Raw genomic sequence first — 24,596 nt, 5'->3', positions numbered from 1 at the left:
CAGCGTTTGAACTTACCTACTGTGTTTCCTAACGATGATAGGTTTTCAGGAACAAATCTTTCACAAAGAACATTTTTCTAATCACTTTTAGCAAATTCAAGATTTTATCGATATCATTCTGTGTTCAATCAGTATTGCAAAATTTAAAGGGGAACTGCACTTTTTGGGGGGAATTTTGCCTATCATTCACAATCCCTATGTAAGACAAGAACACATGTATTTCTTTTTTTTATGCATTCTAATTGCTAATGTAAGGCAAGTAGGAGGTGGCTCACAATACACTATTCTGCCCGTCAAGCATCCACCCAAAAAACATCCAAACACAGTGAATAATACTCCATCTACATCTCCTGACCTGAATATTAGCAATCTTGTTATTATAAGCACTAATGCAAAAAAATATTTTAGTGGCGCCAAAATCCCAGATCGCCAACTAGCTTATGCTGCTATATTGACATATTGAGCTGCTGCATCGCCTCTGAGTTGGTGAAAGTTAATCCGAGATTATAAATCATGCCTCTCACCTGGATAAAGCGGGATCTGTTTAGTTCACAGCATCTAAAACTTGTGGATCCTCCTCCTTATATTCAGGCTCAAAAACATAAGGTTCTGGATCATCATTTATCCCAAAGTAGTCTTTGTTGTCTCTCATGAAGTCTGCCATGATTAGTAGTAGTGTTGTTGTTGAAGGTAAAAGCAAACTTTGTGCTGCATCTGTGAAAATAATGCCAATGCTTAAAATGAGCAAAGTATGTAAATATTACATATTATGAAAGTGCCCGTTACTACATTACATATATAAACAATGATGGAGTTTTTTTAGAGCGCTTTATTTGTGGAATTCAGCGATTCCTATTGGTTTGATTATTAGCTGACTTTTGCTAGTGTTTATTTACGAGTTAGAATGAATAAAAAAATAGAAACTAATGTGAAAATGGGAGCCATTACCTCCCTGCTTGGCACTCAGCATCAAGGGTTGGAATTGGGGGTTAAATCACCAAAAATGATTCCCAGGCGCGGCCACTGCTGCTGCTCACTGCTCCCCTCACCTCCCAGGGGGTGAACAAGGGGATGGGTCAAATGCAGAGGACACATTTAACCACACTTAGTGTGTGTGTGACAATCATTGCTACTTTAACTTTTTCTTGTATTACATAAGGATTGTGAATTATAGACAAATTAAAAAAAAAAATGCAGTTCCCCTTTCAAAGTTATTGATCCATACAGGATGAAATGGTGTCGCATCACAATGCATGCAATGATGGATGAACCAGCACACCACAAATACACACACTGACCTTCTGTCAAATGCCGAACTTAACGGTACCTCATCTGGGCCTCGTTCAATGACGCTAACAAAGATTTGGTCCCGCTCGATCACATGGCCGTTTTCCAAAGACACTGGGAACTTTCTACACACAAAGTAAGGACAAACATTGTCACCATCGACATTTCTGACACAGTTGTTCAAGTCCTAGCACAAAAGCATTTTAACACCGCTCCAACAATGAATGCACTGTGTTGTCACTGATATAAATGTAACTTAGATATTGGGTTTCACTATGTAAAAGCGCTTTGAGTCACTAGAGAAAAGCGCTATATAAATATAATTCAATTCAATTCAATATGAGAAAAATCAATTATAGGGGTGCACAAAAAAACTGATGCACATCCAAATCACAACTATTATTCATCCCAATTCTAAATTAATTCATAATTTAAAAAAATTTAAAAAAATATTTATATACAGTTGTGCTCATAAGTTGGGAGAATTTATGATTTCTTGGCCATTCTTCAGAGAATATGAATGATAACACAAAAACCTTTCTTCCACTCATGCTTAATGGTTGTGTGAAGCTATTTATTGGCAAACAACTGTGTTTACTCTTTTTAAATCTAAATGACAAAAGAAAGTACCCAAATGACCCTGATCAAAAGTTGACATACCCCAGTGACTTTGATCTGATAACATGCACAAAAGTTGACACAAACAGCTTTGAATGGCTAACCAAGGTTCCAATCCTCACCTGTGACATGTTAGTTTGTAATGAATGTGTGTGTATAAAAGGTCAGTGAGTTTCTGGGCTTCTGACAGACCATTGCATCTTTCATCCAGTGCTGCACACATGTTTCTGGATTCTGAGTCATGGGGAAGGCAAAATAATTGTGGAAGGATCTGCGAGAAAAGGTAATTGAACTGCATAAAACAGGAAAGGGGTATAAAACGATATCCAAGGAATTGAGAATGCCAATCAGCAGAGTTCAAGCGCCTGATTAAGAAGTGGAAAATGAGGGATTCAGGTAGACTAGCAAATATTTCAGCCACAACAGTCAGGAAAATTGTTCGAGATGCAAAGAAAAATCCACAAATAACTTCAGCTGAAATACAAGACTCTCTGAAAAATTATGGTGTGGCTGTTTGAAGATGCACAACAAGGAGGCACTTGAAGAAAAATGGGCTGCATGGTCGAGTCGCCAGAATAAAGCCATTTCTGCGCAAATGTCACAAAGTATCCCGCTTACATTACGCCAAACAGCACAGAGACAAGCCTCAAAACTTCTGGAACAAAGTCATTTGGAGTGATGAGACCATAATTGAACTTTTTGGCGACTCAACCATTCAGCCCATTTTTCTTCAAGTGCCTGCTTATTGTGCATCTTGAAACAGCCACACCACAATTTTTCAGAGTCTTGTATTTCAGCTGAAGTTATTTGTGGATTTTTCTTTGCATCTCGAACAATTTTCCTGGCAGTTGTGGCTGAAATATTTGCTGGTCTACCTGAATTCCTAATTTTCCACTTCTTAATCAGCGTTTGAACACTGCTGATTGGCATTCTCAATTCCTTGGATATCTTTTTATACCCCTTTCCTGTTTTATGCAGTTCAATTACCTTTTCTCACAGATCCTTTGACAATTAGTTTGCCTTCCCCATGACTCAGAATCCAGAAACATGTGTGCAGCACTGGATGAAAGATGCAATGGTCTGTCAGAAGCCCAGAAACTCACTGACCTTTTATACACACACATTCATTACAAACAAACATGTCACAGGTGAGGATTGGAACCTTGATTAGCCATTCAAACCTGTTTGTGTCAACTTTTGTGCATGTTATCAGATCAAAGTCACTGGGGTATGTCAACTTTTGATCAGGGTCATTTGGGTACTTTCTTTTGTCATTTAGATTTAAAAAGAGTAAACACAGTTGTTTGCCAATAAATAGCTTCACACAACCATTAAGCATGAGTGGAAGAAAGGTTTTTGTGTTATCATTCATATTCTCTGAAGAATGGCCAAGAAATCATAAATTCTCCCAGGGTATGTAAACTTATGAGCACAACTGTACATATATATACCGGTATATATATATATATTTTTTTTTAATAAGAATTCATTTTTAAAAATACATTTTTAGACCATTTTCTAACCAGCAACCGGTTTTGAAAAAAGTGTCATTATATTCATTATACCAATTAATACATTGCGAGGATTGTGTTGAATGGGAAATTGAATGTGAAGTTTCCCACCCCTACTAAACTCTACACGTGATAGTGTGATCGTACATTCTCATCTCTGAAGTAAAGGAGCTGAGAGGAGAAAGGGTACCGCTGGTCAGAATGATGCAGTGAACACCTTGATTCACCAAGTCCTGCATGCTGAAGCCCGGAGAAAAACACCAGTAACTCAGAATGTTTCCTGAAAGGTACATAAAAACAACACGAAGGCTTGTAAGTGGAGTTATATTTAAAAGCATGAGAATTTACATTCACTGTAGAAACATACATATACACATACTGTACATATACATTCACTGTACAAACATACATATACAGTACATATACATTCAATGTACAAACATACATATACACACACTGTACATATGCATACATACACTCATGCACATAATCACGTTTCATCAAACATATATTAAAGTTGTTGCCCTAGGGTAAACTGGGTAACACATGGCACACTGACAAAGCTTAACCTATATGTTACTATAACAATCTACAAGGTTAATATAGGTTGCTTCTCTTTCTTCCCCTCCATTTTTCTGCATTCTTTTGTATCTGAAGTTATCATGACGTATATGTATTGTTGCATTTGAACAACTGTATTGTTGATAATAGAGGTCAATTATTGGTATTGTTCATTATCAATAGCGCTATTTCTATTGGTATTTGTATTGATCCATTTGTAGTGTAATAATGCTCATTGTCAATTCTGTATTATTTTTTATTTCGCTAACTGCTTCTTTGCTATCACTTTTACCATCATATTTGTACATGTTGTATTTGCTGATGTTGCTCTATTATTGTTGTTATTGTTGTGTTTGTTGTTGTTTTTGTCTCTCTGTCTAATCCCCCTCTTATCCCCACAATTTCCCCCGTCTGTCTTCCTTTTTTCCCTCTTTCTATCCCCTCCTGCTCCGGCCCGGCTGCACCAAATGATAATATAAATACATTTAATAAAGTCAAATACAAATAAGGCAACAAGAGAATTATCCTACACTTCTCTTTTGTAAAGTAAATTTGTACAGCCGATATGGGCATCTACATCAACTATATGATTAGCCTGAGAAGCTGGACAGGACAAAAATAAATAAATAAATATATAAAATAAAAATAAAAATAAAAATAAATTGTGAAAGGACGTGATCATCCTAATTTACTTTGTAACATTACTCTACCGCAGGCCTATTCCTGTCCACTAAAGCTTTTAAAACCCAAATAGTCTTGATGAAACCATTGAAAACAGGGTTGCTCATGCATGCAGTACTCCCACCAGCCCACAGGGGGAAACAGTGTCTCAATGAAGCAGCAGTGAGTGAGCAGAAGAAGATGGCACTATCGACATTGAAAAAAAAATCAAAATAAATCGCAAAAATCTGACTTTTAACAGCGACTGGACAACAAAGTCTAAATGTTTTGAAATTGCTGAATTTTGTGATGTCGTTTGTATTTGTGGTTGTGTTGTTCTTGGCTGTTTAACTTTCAAAACTGATTGAATACATGTATCGCTGAATTTTAACAGCATAGGGCGATAAAGCTACTCCTTAGGTGTCATTTTCTTAAACCACATGTGTGCAATGTTTACTGTGTGTATTAACGCTAAACCTTCTATTTTATTTATGTAACATACACAATAGACGTTGTGTAAAACAGAATGTACGTTGTGCTTTGGTAATGTTTATATATTCAGTCTTACAAACCTAAATAAAGGAGGATGTATAGAGAAATAAAACTGAGGAAGAAACATAATTCAAAAGAAGGAACAACAACCCTCAACAACACGTAGCTTTTGTTTTCATGCTGTTAACTATCTGTCTAGCTGCACACGCTGGAAACGAGCAGCGAGGGCAAGATAATGAATGAATTGACAGTGCCGTGTGAAGGCTGATGTATTTACTTTCTAAATAAGTCAATGTATCCTGCGAAGGCGCTTTCTAAAGAAACATCCGCATTTTGAAGTCCGGCCCCTAAGACCTCAGGGCTCTTGAAACTACAGCCCTCTTCATTATGAAGCTCAATGGTCCTGCTCTACAGTCAGCCTTCAACATAGCAACCCTTAGTAGCTTGATTAATGAATTGGTTCGATCCCCACTTTCTACCAACCAGCAAGACACTTCACCCTTGCTCCTGATAGGTGGTGGTTAGGGCCTTGCATGGCAGCTCCCTCCATCAATGTGTGAATGTGTGTGTGAATGTGGAAATAAGTGTCAAAGCGCTTTGAGTACCTTGAAGGTAGAAAAGTGTATAACCCATTTACCATTTAGCTTTATCTCATTTAGATTCGTACTTGGAGGCATGAATAAAAGATGTAAGACTATCACTTTAAGATATTGATGGATTGCAACCTTTTCTTTTTCAAACCATTGCCAACACATGCATTCAAGCTTTTGATTTATGATAACAAACATTATACTAGCACCTGTGCTAAGATCAAAAGCGAGCAATTTTGGAACCAACTTTAAAAGAAGTATTTTGAAAACAATGTCAATTTAAATGATTTGTCCAATTATTGCAGCTCCGCCACTCAACCCATATTTACCTGTTTTCTTTGTAGAAGATGAAGCCCACAGGTCAGAGCTCTTTTGTTTTTTTTGAGAGCTGGTGTCTTGGTGGATGTGAACCTGTGGCCAATGCAGAAATAGATTACGCCACGCGCTAAATACCAGGGGTGCACGACAAATGATAAAGTAAACATTCAAATGATCAGATTAATTAATGATGATGTTATACGGATAGCTCTGATGAGTGATGAACAAAGAAAGCGAGATGACCCTGTAGGTGGGTTAAGGTGGGCAAATCAAGCACCCCTGTCGTAAACGCCCCCTGAGCTCATTGTGAACAAACATGGCGTCGATGGTGTGGGACATCTCCAGTGCCATTTGTGCCAATTCCTCTGCAAACTTTCAGCGAGGAAGCAAAAAAAAACAACATTGTGCGTCAACACATCAAACCTTATTAGCCACCTGAAACGCCGGCATCGCTATGACAGTGTTTTTTCAAAGCCTACGGAGACGCCTGCACAGCTAAAGAAGCTCCCTCCAAAATCAGTGCACAAAATACAGTTAAATCTAAAAGTAAAAGACAATAGCTACGAATAGGGTTGCAAAATTCTGGGAATATTCAAAGTTGGAAACTTTCCATGGGAATTAGCGGGAATATATGGGAATGAACGGGAATTAATGGGAATAAACATTGAATGCAACATGCTAGATCTTACAGCATGATTATTAGCGTGTCTTAATGAAATTAAACAATGGATGTCCGCTAACTTCTTGCAACTCAACGCCAAGAAAACGGAAATGCTGATTATCGGTCCTGCTAAACACCGACATTTATTTAATAATGCCACCTTAACATTTGACAACCAAACAATTACACAAGGCGAATCAGTAAAGAATCTGGGTATTATTTTCGACCCAACTCTCTCCTTTGAGTCACACATTAAGAGTGTTACTAAAACAACTCTCTCCTTTGAGTCACACATTAAGAGTGTTACTAAAACAACTCTCTCCTTTGAGTCACACATTAAGAGTGTTACTAAAACGGCCTTCTTTCATCTCCGTAATATCGCTAAAATGTGTTCTATTTTATCCACTAGCGACGCTGAGATCATTATTCATGCGTTCGTTACGTCTCGTCTCCTGTAACGTATTATATTCGGGTCTCCCTATGTCTAGCATTAAAAGACTACAATTGGTACAAAATGCGGCTGCTAGACTTTTGACAAGAACAAGAAAGTTTGATCATATTACGCCTATACTGTATATACCTTTATATACATATATACTTATATATATACCTATACTGGCTCACCTGCACTGGCTTCCTGTGCACTTAAGATGTGACTTGAAGGTTTTACTACTTACGTATAAAATACTACACGGTCTAGCTCCGTCCTATCTTGTCGATTGCATTGTACCATATGTCCCGGCAAGAAATCTGCGTTCAAAGAACTCCAGCTTATTAGTGATTCCCAGAGCCCAAAAAAAGTCTGCGGGCTATAGAGCGTTTTCTATTGGGGCTCCAGTACTATGGAATGCCCTCCCGGTAACAATTAGAGATGCTACCTCAGTAGAAGCATTTAAGTCCCATCTTAAAACTCATTTGTATACTCTAGCCTTTAAATAGACCCCCTGTTAGACCAGTTGATCTGCCGTTTCTTTTCTTTTCTCCTCTGCTCCCCTTTTCCTTGTGGAGGGGGGGGCACAGGTCCGGTGGCCATGGATGAAGTGCTGGCTGTCCAGAGTCGGGACCCGGGGTGGACCGCTCGCCTGTGCATCGGCTGGGAACATCTCTGCGCTGCTGACCCGTCTCCGCTCGGGATGGTGTCCTGCTGGCCCCACTATGGACTGGACTCTTACTATTATGTTGGATCCACTATGGACTGGACTCTCACAATATTATGTCAGACCCACTCGACATCCATTGCTTTCGCTCTCCCCTAGAGGGGGGGGGGGTTACCCACATATGCGGTCCTCTCCAAGGTTTCTCATAGTCATTCACATCGACGTCCCACTGGGGTGAGTTTTTCCTTGCCCTTATGTGGGCTTTGTACCGAGGATGTCGTTGTGGCTTGTGCAGCCCTTTGAGACACTTGTGATTTAGGGCTATATAAATAAACATTGATTGATTGATTGATTGATAAAACAACCTGATTTAATGCGAATTCAGTAGAATTTCAACCCTTCACTGTACATTCCTCCATCACATGTGCAGTGCATTCCTCCATCACATGCCCAGATAATTGCCAGCATGCTACACACTACAGCAGGGCTATTGAGGCCACACTAGTATTTGAGCCCAAGGACTTCATCCAGTCAGGTAAGTGTTGATGGGGTAAATATATTTGATCTATGGTATTTAAGTGTAATATAGCTTGTTACTGTATGACTGTAGACTACTCCAGCAGACTAGCTGTTCCTGTACTTGTTCAATGATTTTGGGGCCAATATCTCTAGCTAGCTAGGTTTATGTACCACCACAGTCTCATAATGAACCCAAAATATTTCTCCGTTAGCCGTGATGCTAATTCCCATTCATTTATGCTAACAACGTTAGCGATCCGAATTGACCTTTTTTGTGATGTGTAAAGTTCAAGTAGCAAATACCAAATGAAAAGGTGTAGTTTCCTCTGCCTTCTGTTCTGCTAGCCATTCTGTTGTCATACAAGAATGTAGCTTATAGTTTGAGTTAGCATGCTGATTGACTGTTCATTTATTCATCTAGACTATTTCTATTCATTTGTCCATCAGTCAAATATTTTTAAAGATTGTTTAGCTGACTATTTAGATCTGTGTGTGGCATTGCATTAGTCTTTTACAAGCTTCTCATCTTATTCTACACAATAAAATGGATGGTGTCCAACTTTGAATAATCGAAAAATGGTCAAAATTTCCAAACTTCCCAAGCTAAATTTCTGGAAAGTTTCCGGAAATTTACCAGAAACTTTCCACCCCTTTGCAACCCTAGCTACAAATAAGACATTGATTATCAGTAAAGAGGTAAGGAAGACCATTGACCACTTCTTTGAAAATCCATCCATCCATCCATCCATCTGCTTTTTGCAGATGATGTGGTCCTGATGGCTTCATCTGGCCAGGATCTTCAGCTCTCACTGGATCGGTTCGCAGCTGAGTGTGAAGCGACTGGGATGAGAAGTCCGAGTCCATGGTTCTCGCCCGGGAGAGGGTGGAGTGCCATCTCCAGGTTGGGGAGCAAATCTTGCCCCAAGTGGAGGAGTTCAAGTACCTCGGAGTCTTGTTCACGAGTGAGGGAAGAGTGGATGGTGAGATGTACAGGCGGATCGGTGCGGCATCTTCAGTAATGCGGACGCTGTATCGATCCGTTGTGGTGAAGAAGGAGCTGAGCCGGAAGGCAAAGCTCTCAATTTACCGGTCCATCTACGTTCCCATCCTCACCTATGGTCATGAGCTTTGGGTTATGATCGAAAGGACAAGATCACGGGTACAAGCGGCCCAAATGAGTTTCCTCCGCCGGGTGGCGGGTCTCTCCCTTACAGATAGGATGAGGAGCTCTGTCATCCAGGAGGAACTCAAAGTAAAGCCGCTGCTCCTCCACATGGAGAGGAGCCAGATGAGGTGGTTCGGGCATCTGGTCAGGATGCCACCCGAATGCCTCCCTAGGGAGGTGTTTGGGGCACGTCCGACCGGCAGGAGGCCACGGGGAAGACCCAGGACACATTGGGAAGACTATGTCTCCCGGCTGGCCTGGGAACGCCTCGGGATCCCCCGGGAAGAGCTGGACGAAATGGCTGGGGAGAGGGAAGCCTGGGCTTCCCTGCTTAGGCTGCTGCCCCCGCGACCCGACCTCTGATAAGCGGAAGAAGAAGGATGGATGGATGGATTGATCTGATGAGCGTGATGAAACACTTACCTTAAAAGAAGCAGTATTTTCTTCCAATTTCTTTTGCCGGTCTAACTTTGATGATGGCACATTGCCAGGGAACACCAGCTGTAAGACCAAAAAAAGAGCATGTTTTACAGTCAATTTAAATATATAGACAAATGCTGTGTCAGTTTCTGCAAAATGAGTGTAAAATGCTTTCGGCAAGACTCCTATTGATTGTCAGCGAAGGGCTTTTGGATGAATTCTGTTGGTTGAAGTCACTGTTTTTGTTCTTGTGAATGTACTCAACATGTCAGCATTTATGTGCTAGATTTGTTTTAAGTTATACAAATTGGAGGTGTGAGCTGAAAAGATTGAAATTTGGACAAAATAGGTCTGGGTGATGAAGCTGAAAACTGTAACACCATAGTGAAGTGTTTTATATCGCTTGATATAAATAATTATTGATATGTTTTATGACATGTTGAAAGTAAGGACCAGTAGAAAAAACAATGGATTGGTTAGCGCAAAATACAGGAGTTTTATTCTGGAAAAATGGGAAAGGTTGGCAGTTATGCTTATATACAGTAAATGATGTTCCAATTCTGCATCTTTCTACCGGCTATAATCGTCCCGTGACACATAGGCGCCGATCCCGTGAGCAGGGCCGGCCCGTGGCATAGGCCGTATAGGCAAATGCTAAGGGCGCCGTCCATCAGGGGGCGCCATGCCAGTGCCACAAAAAAAAAAAAAAAAAGTTGTTACTATTATTTCTAAATACAAAAAATAATCTCACGTTAATTAAAATGCAAAGTAAAGCCTATTTAATAGAAATATTATTTGTTACAACATTACGCCCCCCCTCCTCCCCCCGCACGGTGCGCCCCCTCCCTTCCCGTATCATGACTCTTTTTGGACGTCACCACATCAAAAAATCAACACAAGATGTCAAAACGGCCAAAACTGTCAGGTGCCCAGGGAAGAAAAAAGAGAAAAGAGGAGGAGGAGAAACGAGAAAAGACAGAGGTAGCAGGTAGGTAACGTTAGCCTACATGAAATTTTTTGTCTGTTACAGAATGTGATAGTAACCTGGCTTTTTAGCATTAAGCTAATGTTACATGATTCGGCAATTGCTAATCAATAAATAGCTAGTTCTGTTTTAACGTCGGGTTAATATTGTGGAGGGGGCTAAATTGTTATGGAAAATAATAATGTAACGTTAGGTAATTACAGTACTCCCACCTTACATTCCTCAGGGACATTTGTATTAGATCTTTTAAGCAGGTGTTTTTTGTTTACATTATTGCCTTCTGGTTAGCTAATGTTTGCCCTGCAGGTAATAGTCACTTTTCCACCCCTTTATATATTAGGTATAGTTGTAAGTAAAAAAAAAAAAAGGTCAAAGACAAAGCTATTCGGGTTCTTGTGAGTATATACACTTCACTGCCGATGTGGGGGGGCGCCACCTAAAATCTTGCCTAGGGCGCCAGATTGATTAGGGCCGGGCCTGCCCGTGAGATTGATGGCAACTTTCAATTTTTATAATCATTTTTTAATTATCAATCTTGTTGTTAAAGTTAAAGTTAAAGTAGCAATGATTGTCACACACACACACTAGGTGTGGCGAAATTATTCTCTGCATTTGACCCATCACTCTTGATCACCCCCTGGGAGGTGAGAGGAGCAGTGAGTAGCAGCGGTGGCCACGCCCGGGAATCATTTTTGGTGATTTAACCCCCAATTCCAAGCCTTGATGCTGAGTGCCAAGCAGGGAGGTAATGGCTCCCATTTTTATAGTCTTTGGTATGACTCGGCCGGGGTTTGAACTCACAACCTACCCATCTCAGGGCGGACACTCTAACCACTAAGCAGGTGTTGTTGTTAACTATATGCCCAGTTTGATTAGTTTAACGCATTAAAAAGGACACAAATCACACCAAGATTTCATTATGCCCACTAATGAACTAACGACACAAGCACCTTGACTTGGAACACACTGCACACAAGAGAATGAAGGGCATACTTATTCAACAGCCACACTAAGGGTGGCAGGATGAACACTGTCATAAACATGTGCCATATAGTGAAACCACACTAAACAACAACAACAACAAACACATGTTGGAAGAATATTTGCACCGCAACACAACAAACAATACTGAACAAATTCCCAGAATTCCCTGCAGCACCAACTCTTCCGGGACACTACAATATAAACAAACGCCATTGGTGGATCTACACCTAACATCCACTGTAATGATAGCGTATCTAGTCGATACTACTGTGATTACATCGATATTTTTTAAACTTCACAAAACCTTTTTGTTTTAAAAAAAATTCATGTTTAAAAAATAACAGTGAATAATGTTGTCTGTCTGTCTGTGTTGGCCCTGTGATGAGGTGGCGACTTGTCCAGGGTGTACACCGCCTTCCGCCCGATTGTAGCTGAGATAGGCTCCAGCGCCCCTCGCGACCCCGAAGGGAATAAGCGGTAGAAAATGGATGGATGGATGGATATTATGTTTATAAAGTCAGTAAGTACACATGAGGACTTTGAATATGACCAATGTATGATCCTGTAACTACTTGGTATCGTATCGATACCTAAATGTGTGGTATCATCCAAAACTAATGTCAAGTATCAAAGAAGAGAAGAATAAGTGATTATTACATTTTAACAGAAGTGTAGATAGAACATGTTAAAACAGAAAATAAGCAGATATTAACAGTAAATGAACAAGTAGATGAATAATCAATTTGTACAGTTTGTCCCTCAAAATGTGTACAAAATAATAGGTGTATAAATGACACAATATGTTACTGCATAGACTAATTAGGAGTCTTTGTTTGTTTACTTACTACTAAAAGACAAGTTGTCTATTTTATTTAAGGACTAAATGACAATAATAAACATATGTTTCATGTACACTAAGACTTTTTTGTTCAAATAAAGCCAATAATGACATTTTTGGTGGTCCCCTTTATTCCGAAAAGTACAGAAAAGTATCAAAATACTTTTGATACCGGTACCTGCACCAAAATATTGGTATCGGGACAACACTAATACACACAGACCGAGCACCCACTGGCAGAAATGTAGATGTGCGCCTATGCCTTGACATACACTACCTGTATCATATCCGAGAGCTTCTGCAATCCACTTGTGTTGTGAAATATCCCAGGTTCTGTGAAAGACATTTCTTTCATTTACATTCACATCAACACAAAGTGAAAGTTTGTCTAGGTGCACTTGATGGATGACTGGAGGATTTGTCAAAATAAAAGGTTTTCTCCCATATTGTTTTTGATGAGGTTGTGTATGTTATCCTGCTGCCTGCCAGCAGAAAAGTTGAACATTTATCTGAGATTTTTATTTAGAACAACAACCTTACATCTTACCTCACACACAGTGTGGGCATAAAAGAACCAACATACTAAAACATATATGTAAACTGATGTTCTAATGACATACAAATCCAAGACACAGAAACATATTCAACAAAATAGGTAGACAACAACACTCACGTCCTGCTAGTGATCCAATGATCTGCTCCAGCGTCTCAAACACAGCGGCCTTGTTGTCGTAGTTCAAACTGGCTCTCTCTAATAGCTCATATATGAAGCTGAGGTAAAGATAATAAACACAAATGTAGTTATTATTTTTTACAGCACTGTGATTCTAGTCTATTCTAGGGGATCTTTTATGCTTGTCCTCTGTTTGACTTGTTACAATGTTGGATACTCCTGTTAAACCATGTCAAAGCCTCAAATAAAGAGATTTATGCACTTGTCTAATTTAAAAGATATATGTATTTTAAAGTGAGGTCACATTGACATCCCATGCATGCTGGACTTACTTGTATGAACATGCCCAGGTAAATGTCCTTTCCCTTGCTGTGTGTCCTAAGTTCTATCACTGTGCGCTGCCCTGCCATCTACCACCATTCTACACTGTTAGCACGTTGAGCATTGGGCCCGAGAAAATGTTTGTTTTGGTGTGAGGGAAAATTGAATCCATTAAAGAGGCAAAATGAGGAAGCTCTTTGGAAGTCCCCAGGAGCTGCAACGATTAAATCAATGAATTCAATTAGAAAAACGCTTCGATTTATATCCATTAACCGTTTTAGTGTAACTAATAAACATTTATAACATCCGGACCTCATAAAAGAAGGTAGAACACGTTGAACAGAGGTAAAAGATAGTAAAAGAAGGTAAAGGGTAATCAGAAGGTCAAATACAGTATAAGTAAAAGTTTAAAAAAGGTCAATAGAAGGTAAAATAAGTTAGAAAAAACAGGTAAACAAAAGGTAACACAAGTTAATTAGATTGTAAAAGAAAGTTAAAGGAAAATACAAGATAAAATAATGTAAATAAAAGGTAAAGGAAGGTAAATCAAGTTAAATAGAAGGTAAAAAAAAAAGTGTAAAAGCAGGTAAAAAGTAAATACAAGGTAAATACAAGTTTACAAAGTACAGTATATAGAAGGTAAAAGAAGGTAAATATAAGCTAAAAGAATGTAAAAGAAAGTAAACAAAAAAGCTAAAAGGTTAAAAAAGATAACTACAAGCTAAAAGAAGATAAATAGAAGGTAAATTGAAGCTGAAAGAAGACAAATACAAGGTAAATAGAAGATAAAAGAAGGTAAAATAACATAAACGGAAGCTAAAAGCAGATCAATAAATGGTAAATAAATGGTAAAAGAAGGTAGACAGAAAGTAGATAAAAGAACGTGGAAAGGAGGGAATTACTGTGGAGTTTAATAAAAAGAGTAGTTGCTAGAAGTGCATTAATGAAAATCGAAGGTAAATAAAAAGGTTAAAAAAATAAGTAGAAAGTCAGAGAAAGTAAATAAAAGCTAAAAGAAAGTTAAAAAAAAAAGCTCAAAGAAAGTACAAAAAGGTAAATAGAAGATAAAAGGTACAAGATAAAATGTACAATGACCTCAAAGAAAATAGATGGTAAATTTCATCTATCAGAAGATAAATAGAAGGCAAATAGAAGCTAAAAGAACATAGATGAAGCTAAATGATCAAAGAAGATACATATATGGTAAATAAAGTGTATAAGGTACATAGAAGATGAATAGAAGGTAAATTCAAGCTAAAAGAAGATAAATAGAAGCTAAAATTAGATAAATACAACATAAAGAGATCATAAATAGAAGATAAATGGAAGCTATAATAAGGTAAATAGAAAGTTAAAAAAAAGGCAAATAGAAGATAAATAAAAGGCATGTAGAAGCTAAAAGAACTTAAATAGAATCTAACAGAAGATAAATATATGGTAAAGGGTAAAAGAAGGTACATAAAAGATAAATATGAGGTGCATGGAAGCTAAAAGAAGATACATAGAAGGTAAAAAAAAGGTGAACAAAAGGTAAAATTGGGTAAACGGATGTAATGAAGGTTATTCATTAACTTTCTACTTCAAAATGTCTCCTTAAAATCCGCAATGAGGCTATAAAGTGTGTTTTATCCCATTTCTCTATTAATCAAACAAACTAATCGATAAGATTAGTCAATGACTAAATAATCAATAGCTGCAGCCCAATGACCAACACAGCTGAGTGGGATGGGTAGAGTTCAATTAAAAAAAGGTGGAATTAACTACACAGACTGTTTTCTTCCCAAGATGCCCAATGTACCAGAAACTGATCTACAAACCCTTCTAGGCGGGAAATCCAAGGAATCCAAAAATCTAACAAAATAAGTATAAGAGGTTTCACTTCATTGTTTGTCCAGAGGACAACACCTTCATTCAGTAAGTCTGTTCAACTAATCGTCACATGTGTCAAATCAACCAAACTTTCACTCACATTCCAGGCTTTGTGATGCCTTTGTCGGCTGCAACCTCGAATGAATCAAGAGAAGCTTCCAGTTTCAGACAAATCTCTGGAAATAATGACAAATTCATTTTGGAATTTGCTAAGAAAATTGGAGGATTAGTCTGAATACTCACCTTTGATTTTTGCAACATTTTCTATGTTTGGTTTTAAACCTGAAAAAAACCCAATATAGTTGTTAGAATAATTATATATAAGTTATCACACAACTCTTATGCTTAAAGGCCTTTGCTCTAGTTATTATCTATTGTGCTCAAGCTGTACTTTTTCTTCTCGTGCAAGGGCACATAACTTGTTATCTTCCTCGGCAGGTGAGGAGTGGCCTCGCCGCACATGTTTCTGTCTTTCAGCCTGCTAACAGCCAAGGACGAACCAGGACCTCAACGAAGATAAGGCGACAGCGGGCAGACAAAGCAGAGACAGGGCGCAATCACAAGGCCCCCCAGCACATTTCCGTTCTGAATAATCACGTATTGTGCGTACTGAGCTGCTGGCATAATGTGTGACCCCTCCCTTTAGAAGCAGCCTCAGCCAAGTAACTAGGGAACTCCCAAACTGAATAAATAGAGGAGCGCGTGGGCTGTTCCTCAGAGCGTAGGGTGAGACTGTAACTGAGTGTGCAGCTCCATGCGTTCTCCTCATGAGCAAAATTGAACTCTGTCTCTACCTGATTCCTTGCTTCTGGGTCTGTTTAATAGATAGTCCGGTGCTTAAACCTGACAATAGTCAGTTATGTACGGTACAATAAATAAGATCCAATGTCTTTAAACTGTAAATGGTAAGACAAGACATGAGGCACTTTTACCTTGAACTGAAGACTCTCCCAGACTGGCTTCTGTAGCCTGCTCAGTTAGCAACCTGGTCAAGGCACTAATAGCTGAGGCTAAATCATACGGCATCAGTTCGAACGACGTTGACTGCTCACAGGTCTTCTCCTGCAAACAACACTCTCAACTCAATACAAACATTTGTCATCCATGGAAAGATTGAATTGGTCAAACATTCTTGTGTTTTCACCTTCTGAACTAAATGACTTTCTGTTCATATTTGTCCCTTTCACCTCAGAAGACTGCAGGGGGAACTATGTAAGGTGTAACACCACGGAGAAGTAGAATAAACAATTCATTGACAATTTATCCTCATTCAAAATACCATTTCTGGGGAATGTTACGACCAGTGTTTTATGCTGCCGATTACGATCATCCGTGAGGGAGATCAACCGATACATGTGCTAGCTGAAAATGCTTAAATGTATTTATGCTCAGTGCTTTTGGCAGTGTAAGAATAGCAACACAACATTTAAATGACTTTATTATTCTCTTTTTCTTACATACAATGGTTTCAGCAAAACTATATCAATTCTAGACAATAACAAAATGCAAAAATTGTCATCTACTACTCCGTTAGTTCTCTCATTTTTTTCACCAAGTACCACCTCCAAAAACACTTGGCTCTCCAAGTACCACCATAATGACAACATTAAATACAGAAGAGTAGTAGACCTAAGTATTCATTAAGTACCACCATAATGACAACATTAAATACAGTAGTGTAGTAGACCTAAGTATTCATTAAGTACCACCATAATGACAACATTAAATACAGTAGTGTAGTATACCTAAGTATTTGTTAAGTACCACCATAATGACCAACATTAAAACACAGTAGCGTAGTAGGCCTAAGTATTCATTACAAACAAGGAAGAGGTTTTAAATGTAATATTGTTGGCCACTGTACCATTACACACAATGCACAACCATCAACAATGATACACATATTTAGACTTTTTTGGCGTACCACTAGATGGAGCCAGTACCTCAGTTTGAGAATCACTATAAGACTCTTTCAATTCCTTTCCTTTTTTTACCCTCAAAGTCCTCGTGTGTCCAGTAACTTATTACCCCAGTCTGTAAATAATAACAAAAAATGACAAAAAAATGATTGGGAAAGTAAAAGTATCAATGTAATTGCTTTAGTATCGGTCATATACGGATACCTTTCTTGGTATCGGTAACTGCAATTTATAAATCAATCCAGGCTCTGCTATATTCATGTCTTCTTACATTTCACTGTGATGCACTTATATCTTTACTAAGCATTCACTTTGAGTATTAAAAAACATTTCTTGTATTAATAAGATTATTAATTTTTTCAAATAGCAACATTTTTGCTGTAATTTACCACTTTTTAGTCGTTTTCGTATATAAAAATAAAATTATGTTTTTCAAAAATAGCAACTTTTTTTAGTGTTGGTGTATTTAAAAAATGGAAATACTCCTGGTTTGCTCTCTCACTGAGTAACATATTTAGCCTCGTCCTCAGTGGTTATGACACTTGATAATAAAGCTTTTAAGAAATGCAGTTTATTTTCGGCAATAGAGGTGATCATTATTATTAGGGCAGTGTGTTTGGATATAAACAGTACAGTTAGCTGCTAGCCACCTGACAGTCGAGGGACCAAAAATAAATAGTGTTAACCAGTGTGGCTCGCCATTGAACACCATTCATCATACCAATGACGCCATATCAGAGGTTTATGTACATGCAGCTTCTTTAGACAGCATACCAAAGAAAGCACCTTAATTGTTAGCATAATAAAACGTTGGCAAATAAATAATTGAGAGTCATAATACATGTGGCAAACTTACTAAATTATGAGCCTCGTCAAAGATGACAACAGATCCAGCCAGTTCGATTTGATGAGCTCTTCGACTCTGTGGAAAGCAGAATAACAATTCGGTTAAATAATTAGTTAAATATATTTGGAAATTTCATGAATCAAAATGAATACAACTATTCAATTAGTGTTAAATAACATTGCTTAGCACATTTATGCAGATGGCAGAAAATGTGTTAGCATTGCCAAATGTAACTACTGCTGTCCAGCCAAACTAGCAATGAATTAATTGTGATCGAGTTAATCTATTTCTTAATCTCACCTAAAAATGCTGAAAAAAGCCCTCAACATGAGATATTTGAATTTAAATTCATCACATTATCATTAAGATAGGTAATAAAACAAAAAAGTGGCTTTTAAAAGTCTTCCTGGTTTTAATAGACTTGAATTGTCTGTTTTATCTGCTAAAACCAAACATCAGGTCCATACACAATGTTGATGTCAACCCATCAAACACGAGTAAGAACAATATGTATTGAATGTCCATCCATCACTGCAAGCAACGTTTGTAACTTTTACAATATAACTAAAACAATTCTTACTTGCTAAACCGTCCCATGTGTGATATCTGTAGAAGCGTTTTCATGTACGGTTTTAGCATTAGTTAATGTGCTAACACATTTATGAGCGTCTGTGTTAATATTACTAACTAACAATGACATTCTTTTTGTATTGTTTCATTTTCACAAATTTCTCAGTACCGTAAATTCACCAAAACGTCACCGTAGAGTTATTAAGACTGTTTAGCTGATTGGAGAGCTAGCTTACGCAGCTAGTGGGTCCATGACCATGACTTCTGTTTTGTTTGATCAGCCGTTTTACTGCCGTGTTACGGACATCGTTTGGAAAAAATTCAGATTTGTAAATAAACATTTACAGAATGTAATTTTTGTTTTTGTTTCGTACCAGTGCGCTCTATAGTCTGGAAAATATGGTAGTTACTTTTGACAGCCCTAGTTTATATATGTCACCATTACATGTTAAGTTTTGTAAAACGGATCGGAGGAAATTTTGGCTCTGATTAGCTTTCCTGGCTGTCAATCACATACAAATGAAACTCAAAAAATGTGAATATCATGGGACTACAATGGCGGACTGGTGCAAAGCTCTCCGGGGAAATTTCTACCTTATGTGAAGATATCCGCGAACGTCACCAGTGGGAAAAACGTCACAAATTGGGTCAATTCCAAATGCATCGTTTGGGGGAAGTATGAAGGAAGGCAAGATTGTTTTATAAATATCTCTGCAATGCCTCCACGCTTTGATTTCAAATTTCCGGGAGTTAAGCAGATCCCAAATTCACAAAAACAGGTAGAAGCAGGTCTGAGTAGTATCAGGCGCGCTGCACAGTTTATATTTTCTACACAATAAAGACTGCTTACCTTTGGATCCAGCAGGTAATTATAGGGTGTAAAAATCACATCCGCCTGCTGTTTTAAGGACCGTGAAAGGTAGTAAGGACAGGACCTGCAGAAAACACAAACCGAATGTAATCTTTGCATGAACCAAGAAAGAAGTGAGTCAAGCTGTCCGCAAACTGTCAATTCAATCCATTTTCTACCGCTTATCCCTTTCGGTGTCGCGGGAGGTGCTGGAGCCTATCTCAGCTACAATCTTCCATACAATCATTTCTATTTTCAAACTTTGACTGTCACTGAGAGATTTAGCAACATCTCCATTTTATTTTTTATTTGGCCCTCTCTAGGGACAGTAGATACAAGCATTGTTATATTGGGAGCTTTAGTAAAAGTGTTCTTCTGCTGTTCAAATACATGAGATCATGTTTTTTATGACCCACACCAAAAAGCTGAGTTTTACCTGACCACACACACACGTGTCATTTATAGCTCAGTTATGTCATCTGAAATGATATTTCTGCTGACAAAGTACAGCCAGAGAAACACACAAACATCAATGCATGCATGAAGTTCAAATAAACAACAATCACCACACACCTGTGTTTGTTGCCAAATTTGACCAGGTCTTCAACGTCCATGATGGTGTTCACCAATTCTCGATCGGTGCTTTTCTCTGAAGAGGAAAAAACTATTAGTTTATTGAGGGATGGTGTTAGAATGTTATCACACAACTCTTATGCTTAAAGGCCGTTGCTCTAGTTATTATCTATTGTGCACAAGCTGTACTTTTCTTCTCATGCAAGGGCACACAACTTGTTATCTTCCACTGCAAGTTAGGAGTTGCCTTGCCACAGATGTTTCTGTCTTTCAGCCTGCTAACAGCCAAGGACGAACCAGGACCTCGATGAAGATAAGGCGACAGCGGGCAGACAAAGCAGAGACAGGGCAAAATCACAAGGCCCCCAGCACATTTCCGTTCTGAATAATCAGGTATTGTGCGTACTGAGCTGCTGGCATAATGTGTGACCCCTCCCTTTAGAAGCCATGTAACTAGGGAACTCCTGTATAAAAAGGGGGGCGTGTGGGCTGTGCCTCAAAGCGTAGGGTGAGACTGTAACTGAGTGTGCAGCGCCATGCGTTCTCCTCATGAGCAAAATTGAACTCTGTCTCTGCCTGATTCCTTGCTTCTTGTTCTGTTTAATAGATAGTTTGGTGCTTAAACCTAACAGATAGGTTAACTTCATCCAACTCATTTTAAACCACAGTATATAAAGGGCATGTGTAAAGGGGGTTGAATAATTACGAGTGCATCTGAAAATTATTTTTGTGAGTCAGGCTCTGCAAAGACAATAAAGCCTTTTGTGTTTCTAACAAATCTACAGAAAGTAAACCCCTCATATGTATCTCTTAAAGCAGGGATATTCAACTAAATGTTTTTGGGGACACCCTTCCAGAAAGCTAAGGACTGAGGGGCCGGACTTCTTCCTTCACTATTAGTCTTGTTTCGTATGCACAGCAGACATTTGATTGTGGTCTATTCATTTTGTCAAAGTTACAGGAGCGCTTGGCTATTTTCAAGGACCTTCTGCAAAAATGTGAGTCTCTTACAAGTTTTTTGGACTGAACTTGCAGGCCACCAGTTGAAGAGCCCAAATAATAAAAAAGAGAGGACCTAAAACGGAACCTTGATGAACACCAATAGCATGAATAAAAAAGTAGATTTTCAAGGTAAAAGCTGATTTTCAGGGTAAAACTGATTTTCAAGGTAAAAACAGATTTTCAAGGTAAAAGCTAATTTTCAAGGTAAAAACAGATTTTCAAGGTAAAAACAGATTTTCAAGGTAAAAGCTGATTTTCAAGGTAAAAACAGATTTTCAAGGTAAAAACAGATTTTCAAGGTAAAAACAGATTTTCAGGGTAAAAGCTGATTTGCAAGGTAAAAACAGATTTTCAAGGTAAAAACAGATTTTCAAGGTAAAAATAGATTTTCAAGGTAAAAGCTGATTTTCAAGGTAAAAACTGATTTTCAAGGTTAAAAGTTGATTTTCAAGGTAAAAACTGATTTTCAAGGTTAAAAGTTGATTTTCAAGGTAAAAACTGATTATCAAGGTAAAAGCTGATTTTCAAGGTAAAAGGACGCACCCAACTTCAGTTTTTTTCTTTATCGTTAAGTTAAGTTAGAGTTGAAGTGAAGTGAATTATATTTATATAGCGCTTTTCTCTAGTGACTCAAAGCACTTTTACATAGTGAAAGCCAATATCTAAGTTACATTTAAAGCAGTGTGGGTGGCACTGGGAGCAGGTGGGTAAAGTGTCTTGCCCAAGGACACAACGGCAGTGACTAGGGATGGCAGAAGCGGGAATCGAACCTGCAACCCTCAAGTTGCTGGCACTCTACCAACCGAGCTATATACAGACTAGGTGTGGTGAAATATGTCCTCTGCATTTGACCCATGCCGTTGTTGACCCCCTGGGAGGTGAGGGGAGCAGTGGGCAGCAGCGGTGGCCGCGCCCGGGAATAATTTTTGTTGATTTAACCCCCAATTCCAACCCTTGATGCTGAGTGCCAAGCATGGCTCCCATTTTTATAGTCTTTAGTATGACTCGACCGGGGTATTAACTCACAACCTACCCATCTCAGGGCGGACACTCTAACCACTACGCCACTGAGTACTTTGATAAATTAAACATATTAAAACATTTAGATTAAGTAGCCAGAACAATATTATTATATAACTTATTAATTCTGTCAAGAAAGTAAATGATGTGGCTATTTATTTATTGTATTTAATTTTTTAAATATAAGTGTTTATGAGTAGTCTTTCAACACAATAGTAAAGTAGAACGTACTTGATTGATCCCTGGGGGAAATTCAGCTTTTTTTTTTTTTTTTTTTTAATATATATTTTTTTAGAATGAACAATACTGTGATAATAATGACACTTTGATATCGTTACCACCCTAGTATGAACACACACAGTTAGCTCTGTATCAGCCTGATGGGATCGTTGTTTGTGATCGGCATTAATACTTTTTCACAGAAATTGTCCGATACGAATGGATCGGAGCTTCACTACTAACTCCAAAAAGTTGTATCCGAGTTTCATGTAGTATTGTCCTTTAAGAAGATAACACTGGAACAGAAAAGATGTGAGGAGTTGTGTATTGCACAAATGTCAAACACATACCTTCAACATTGTTATAGAAGACACACGACCTCGTGGACACCTTTCCTCGACACATATGGACCTGAAACATTAAACAGGCAGATTGGTAGAAATATTTGTCTTTTAACAAACATCACCCTTCAAAAGATTATATCTTTATTCATGGTCTTGCTTGGGACAAAAGCCGACATAGAACCATCAAACCCGAAAGGTTTCATTGGAAAATCACAGAGGTGTGGACTCGAGTCACATGACTTGGACTCGAGTCAGACTCGAGTCATGAATTTGATGACTTTAGACTGGACTTGACAAAATGTAAAAAGACTTGCAACTGGACTTAGACTTTAACATCAATGACTTGTGACTTCACTTGGACTTGAGCCTTTTGAATTGACATGACTTGACATGACTTGCTACTTTCCCCAAAACCCAAAGATGAAAAAGTTATTCGGGAGCGCTCCGTATTTTTCATTGTGTACTTGTCTATCAGCGTTGCGTGTGTCAGCTGGTGTGCTCTCAGTACAACAGCCAATCAAATTACATCTACTTTGTTTTCATCACACAGCATTCATCCAATCAAATTGCAGGACAACCAACGAAGAAGACATGTCCAAACCACACGCCAGTGAACAAAAAATGATACCTAAAATAATTTTGTTTGGGTATAAAAATGACGAGGTGGTCAACACAAAACGGTTTGCAGTATGCAACACATGCGGTTCCAAAATGACTGATGGTGAGACAACAACTTCCAACTTCGTCCGGCATTTGAAGTTGCACAAAGAAGGGTAAGTTTTGAATGTAAGATAACGTTTATTGGCTAAGTAACGTGACTTTTATTTGCTGTGTAGTTAAATCAGTGAGGCTGTAAACTCACTGCTAACGTTATAACGTTATTGCAAACACGGGAATCTGTTGCAGTTCACTACCTTATTCATACTTTTTGTTCAGTGATTTTTTTAAGCAGGGTTACGTTAGTCAATATACCACACGTAACGTTAGACGGCAGTCAGCAGCACCGCGTATTTTAGCCACCTAAAAAAAGACAAAAATAGTCAAATAAAGGTCAGTTAAAATGTATACTATATTATGAATATGTGTACCGTTTTAGCTAGCTTTCTGACATACTGTTGGTTGTTTACCTCAGTGGTCCTCAACCACCGGGCCGCGGCCCGGTACTGGTCCGTGGATCGATTGGTATCGGGCCGCACAAGAAATGGCGTAGTGGGTAGAGCAACCGTGCCAGAAACCTGAGAGTTGCAGGTTCGCTCCCCGCCTCTTACCATCCAAAAATCGCTGCCGTTGTGTCCTTGGGCGGGACACTTCACCCTTTGCCCCCGGTGCCACTCACACCGGTGAACTGAATGATGAATGATAGGTGGTGGTCGGAGGGGCCGTTGGCGCAAATTGCAGCCACGCTTCCGTCAGTCTACCCCAGGGCAGCTGTGGCTATGAAAGTAGCTTACCACCACCAGGTGTGAATGATTGATGGGTTCTACATGTAAAGCGACTTTGGGTACTTAGAAAAGCGCTATATAAATCCCAGTTATTATCCATATTTTCAATGATTATGATATTTTTATAATTACATTATTATTAATAATACTCCCTGTAACTGCAAACAATATTTTGAGCAAAATAAAGTCCATATTGCAAAATAGGTAAATACGGTTAAGCAAAAACTACCACTGGCTCTGA

General features: G+C 38.6%; 1 protein-coding gene across 2 annotated transcripts in view; it reads right to left on the bottom strand.

The window, feature by feature from the left end:
• Positions 1-24,596, bottom strand: part of rtel1 (regulator of telomere elongation helicase 1) — a 68,730-nt gene that overhangs the window by 34,794 nt on the left and 9,340 nt on the right. For both annotated transcript variants that reach the window (XM_061973310.2, XM_061973315.2), the window contains exons 5-18: positions 22,920-22,980; positions 20,329-20,404; positions 19,756-19,840; positions 18,345-18,410; positions 16,502-16,631; positions 15,813-15,851; positions 15,670-15,745; positions 13,380-13,477; positions 12,984-13,039; positions 9,903-9,980; positions 6,049-6,130; positions 3,564-3,696; positions 1,299-1,412; positions 17-57 (exon numbers count right to left, since the gene is read on the bottom strand). In XM_061973310.2, the coding sequence (XP_061829294.2) occupies positions 17-57; positions 1,299-1,412; positions 3,564-3,696; positions 6,049-6,130; positions 9,903-9,980; positions 12,984-13,039; positions 13,380-13,477; positions 15,670-15,745; positions 15,813-15,851; positions 16,502-16,631; positions 18,345-18,410; positions 19,756-19,840; positions 20,329-20,404; positions 22,920-22,980 (1,135 nt within the window). The remainder of the gene's footprint in view (positions 1-16; positions 58-1,298; positions 1,413-3,563; positions 3,697-6,048; positions 6,131-9,902; positions 9,981-12,983; positions 13,040-13,379; positions 13,478-15,669; positions 15,746-15,812; positions 15,852-16,501; positions 16,632-18,344; positions 18,411-19,755; positions 19,841-20,328; positions 20,405-22,919; positions 22,981-24,596) is intronic.

The sequence above is a fragment of the Nerophis lumbriciformis genome, linkage group LG01, assembly GCF_033978685.3.
Source record: "Nerophis lumbriciformis linkage group LG01, RoL_Nlum_v2.1, whole genome shotgun sequence".
Lineage (NCBI taxonomy): Eukaryota > Metazoa > Chordata > Actinopteri > Syngnathiformes > Syngnathidae > Nerophis > Nerophis lumbriciformis.
This window is presented reverse-complemented; position numbering and strand designations above follow the sequence as displayed.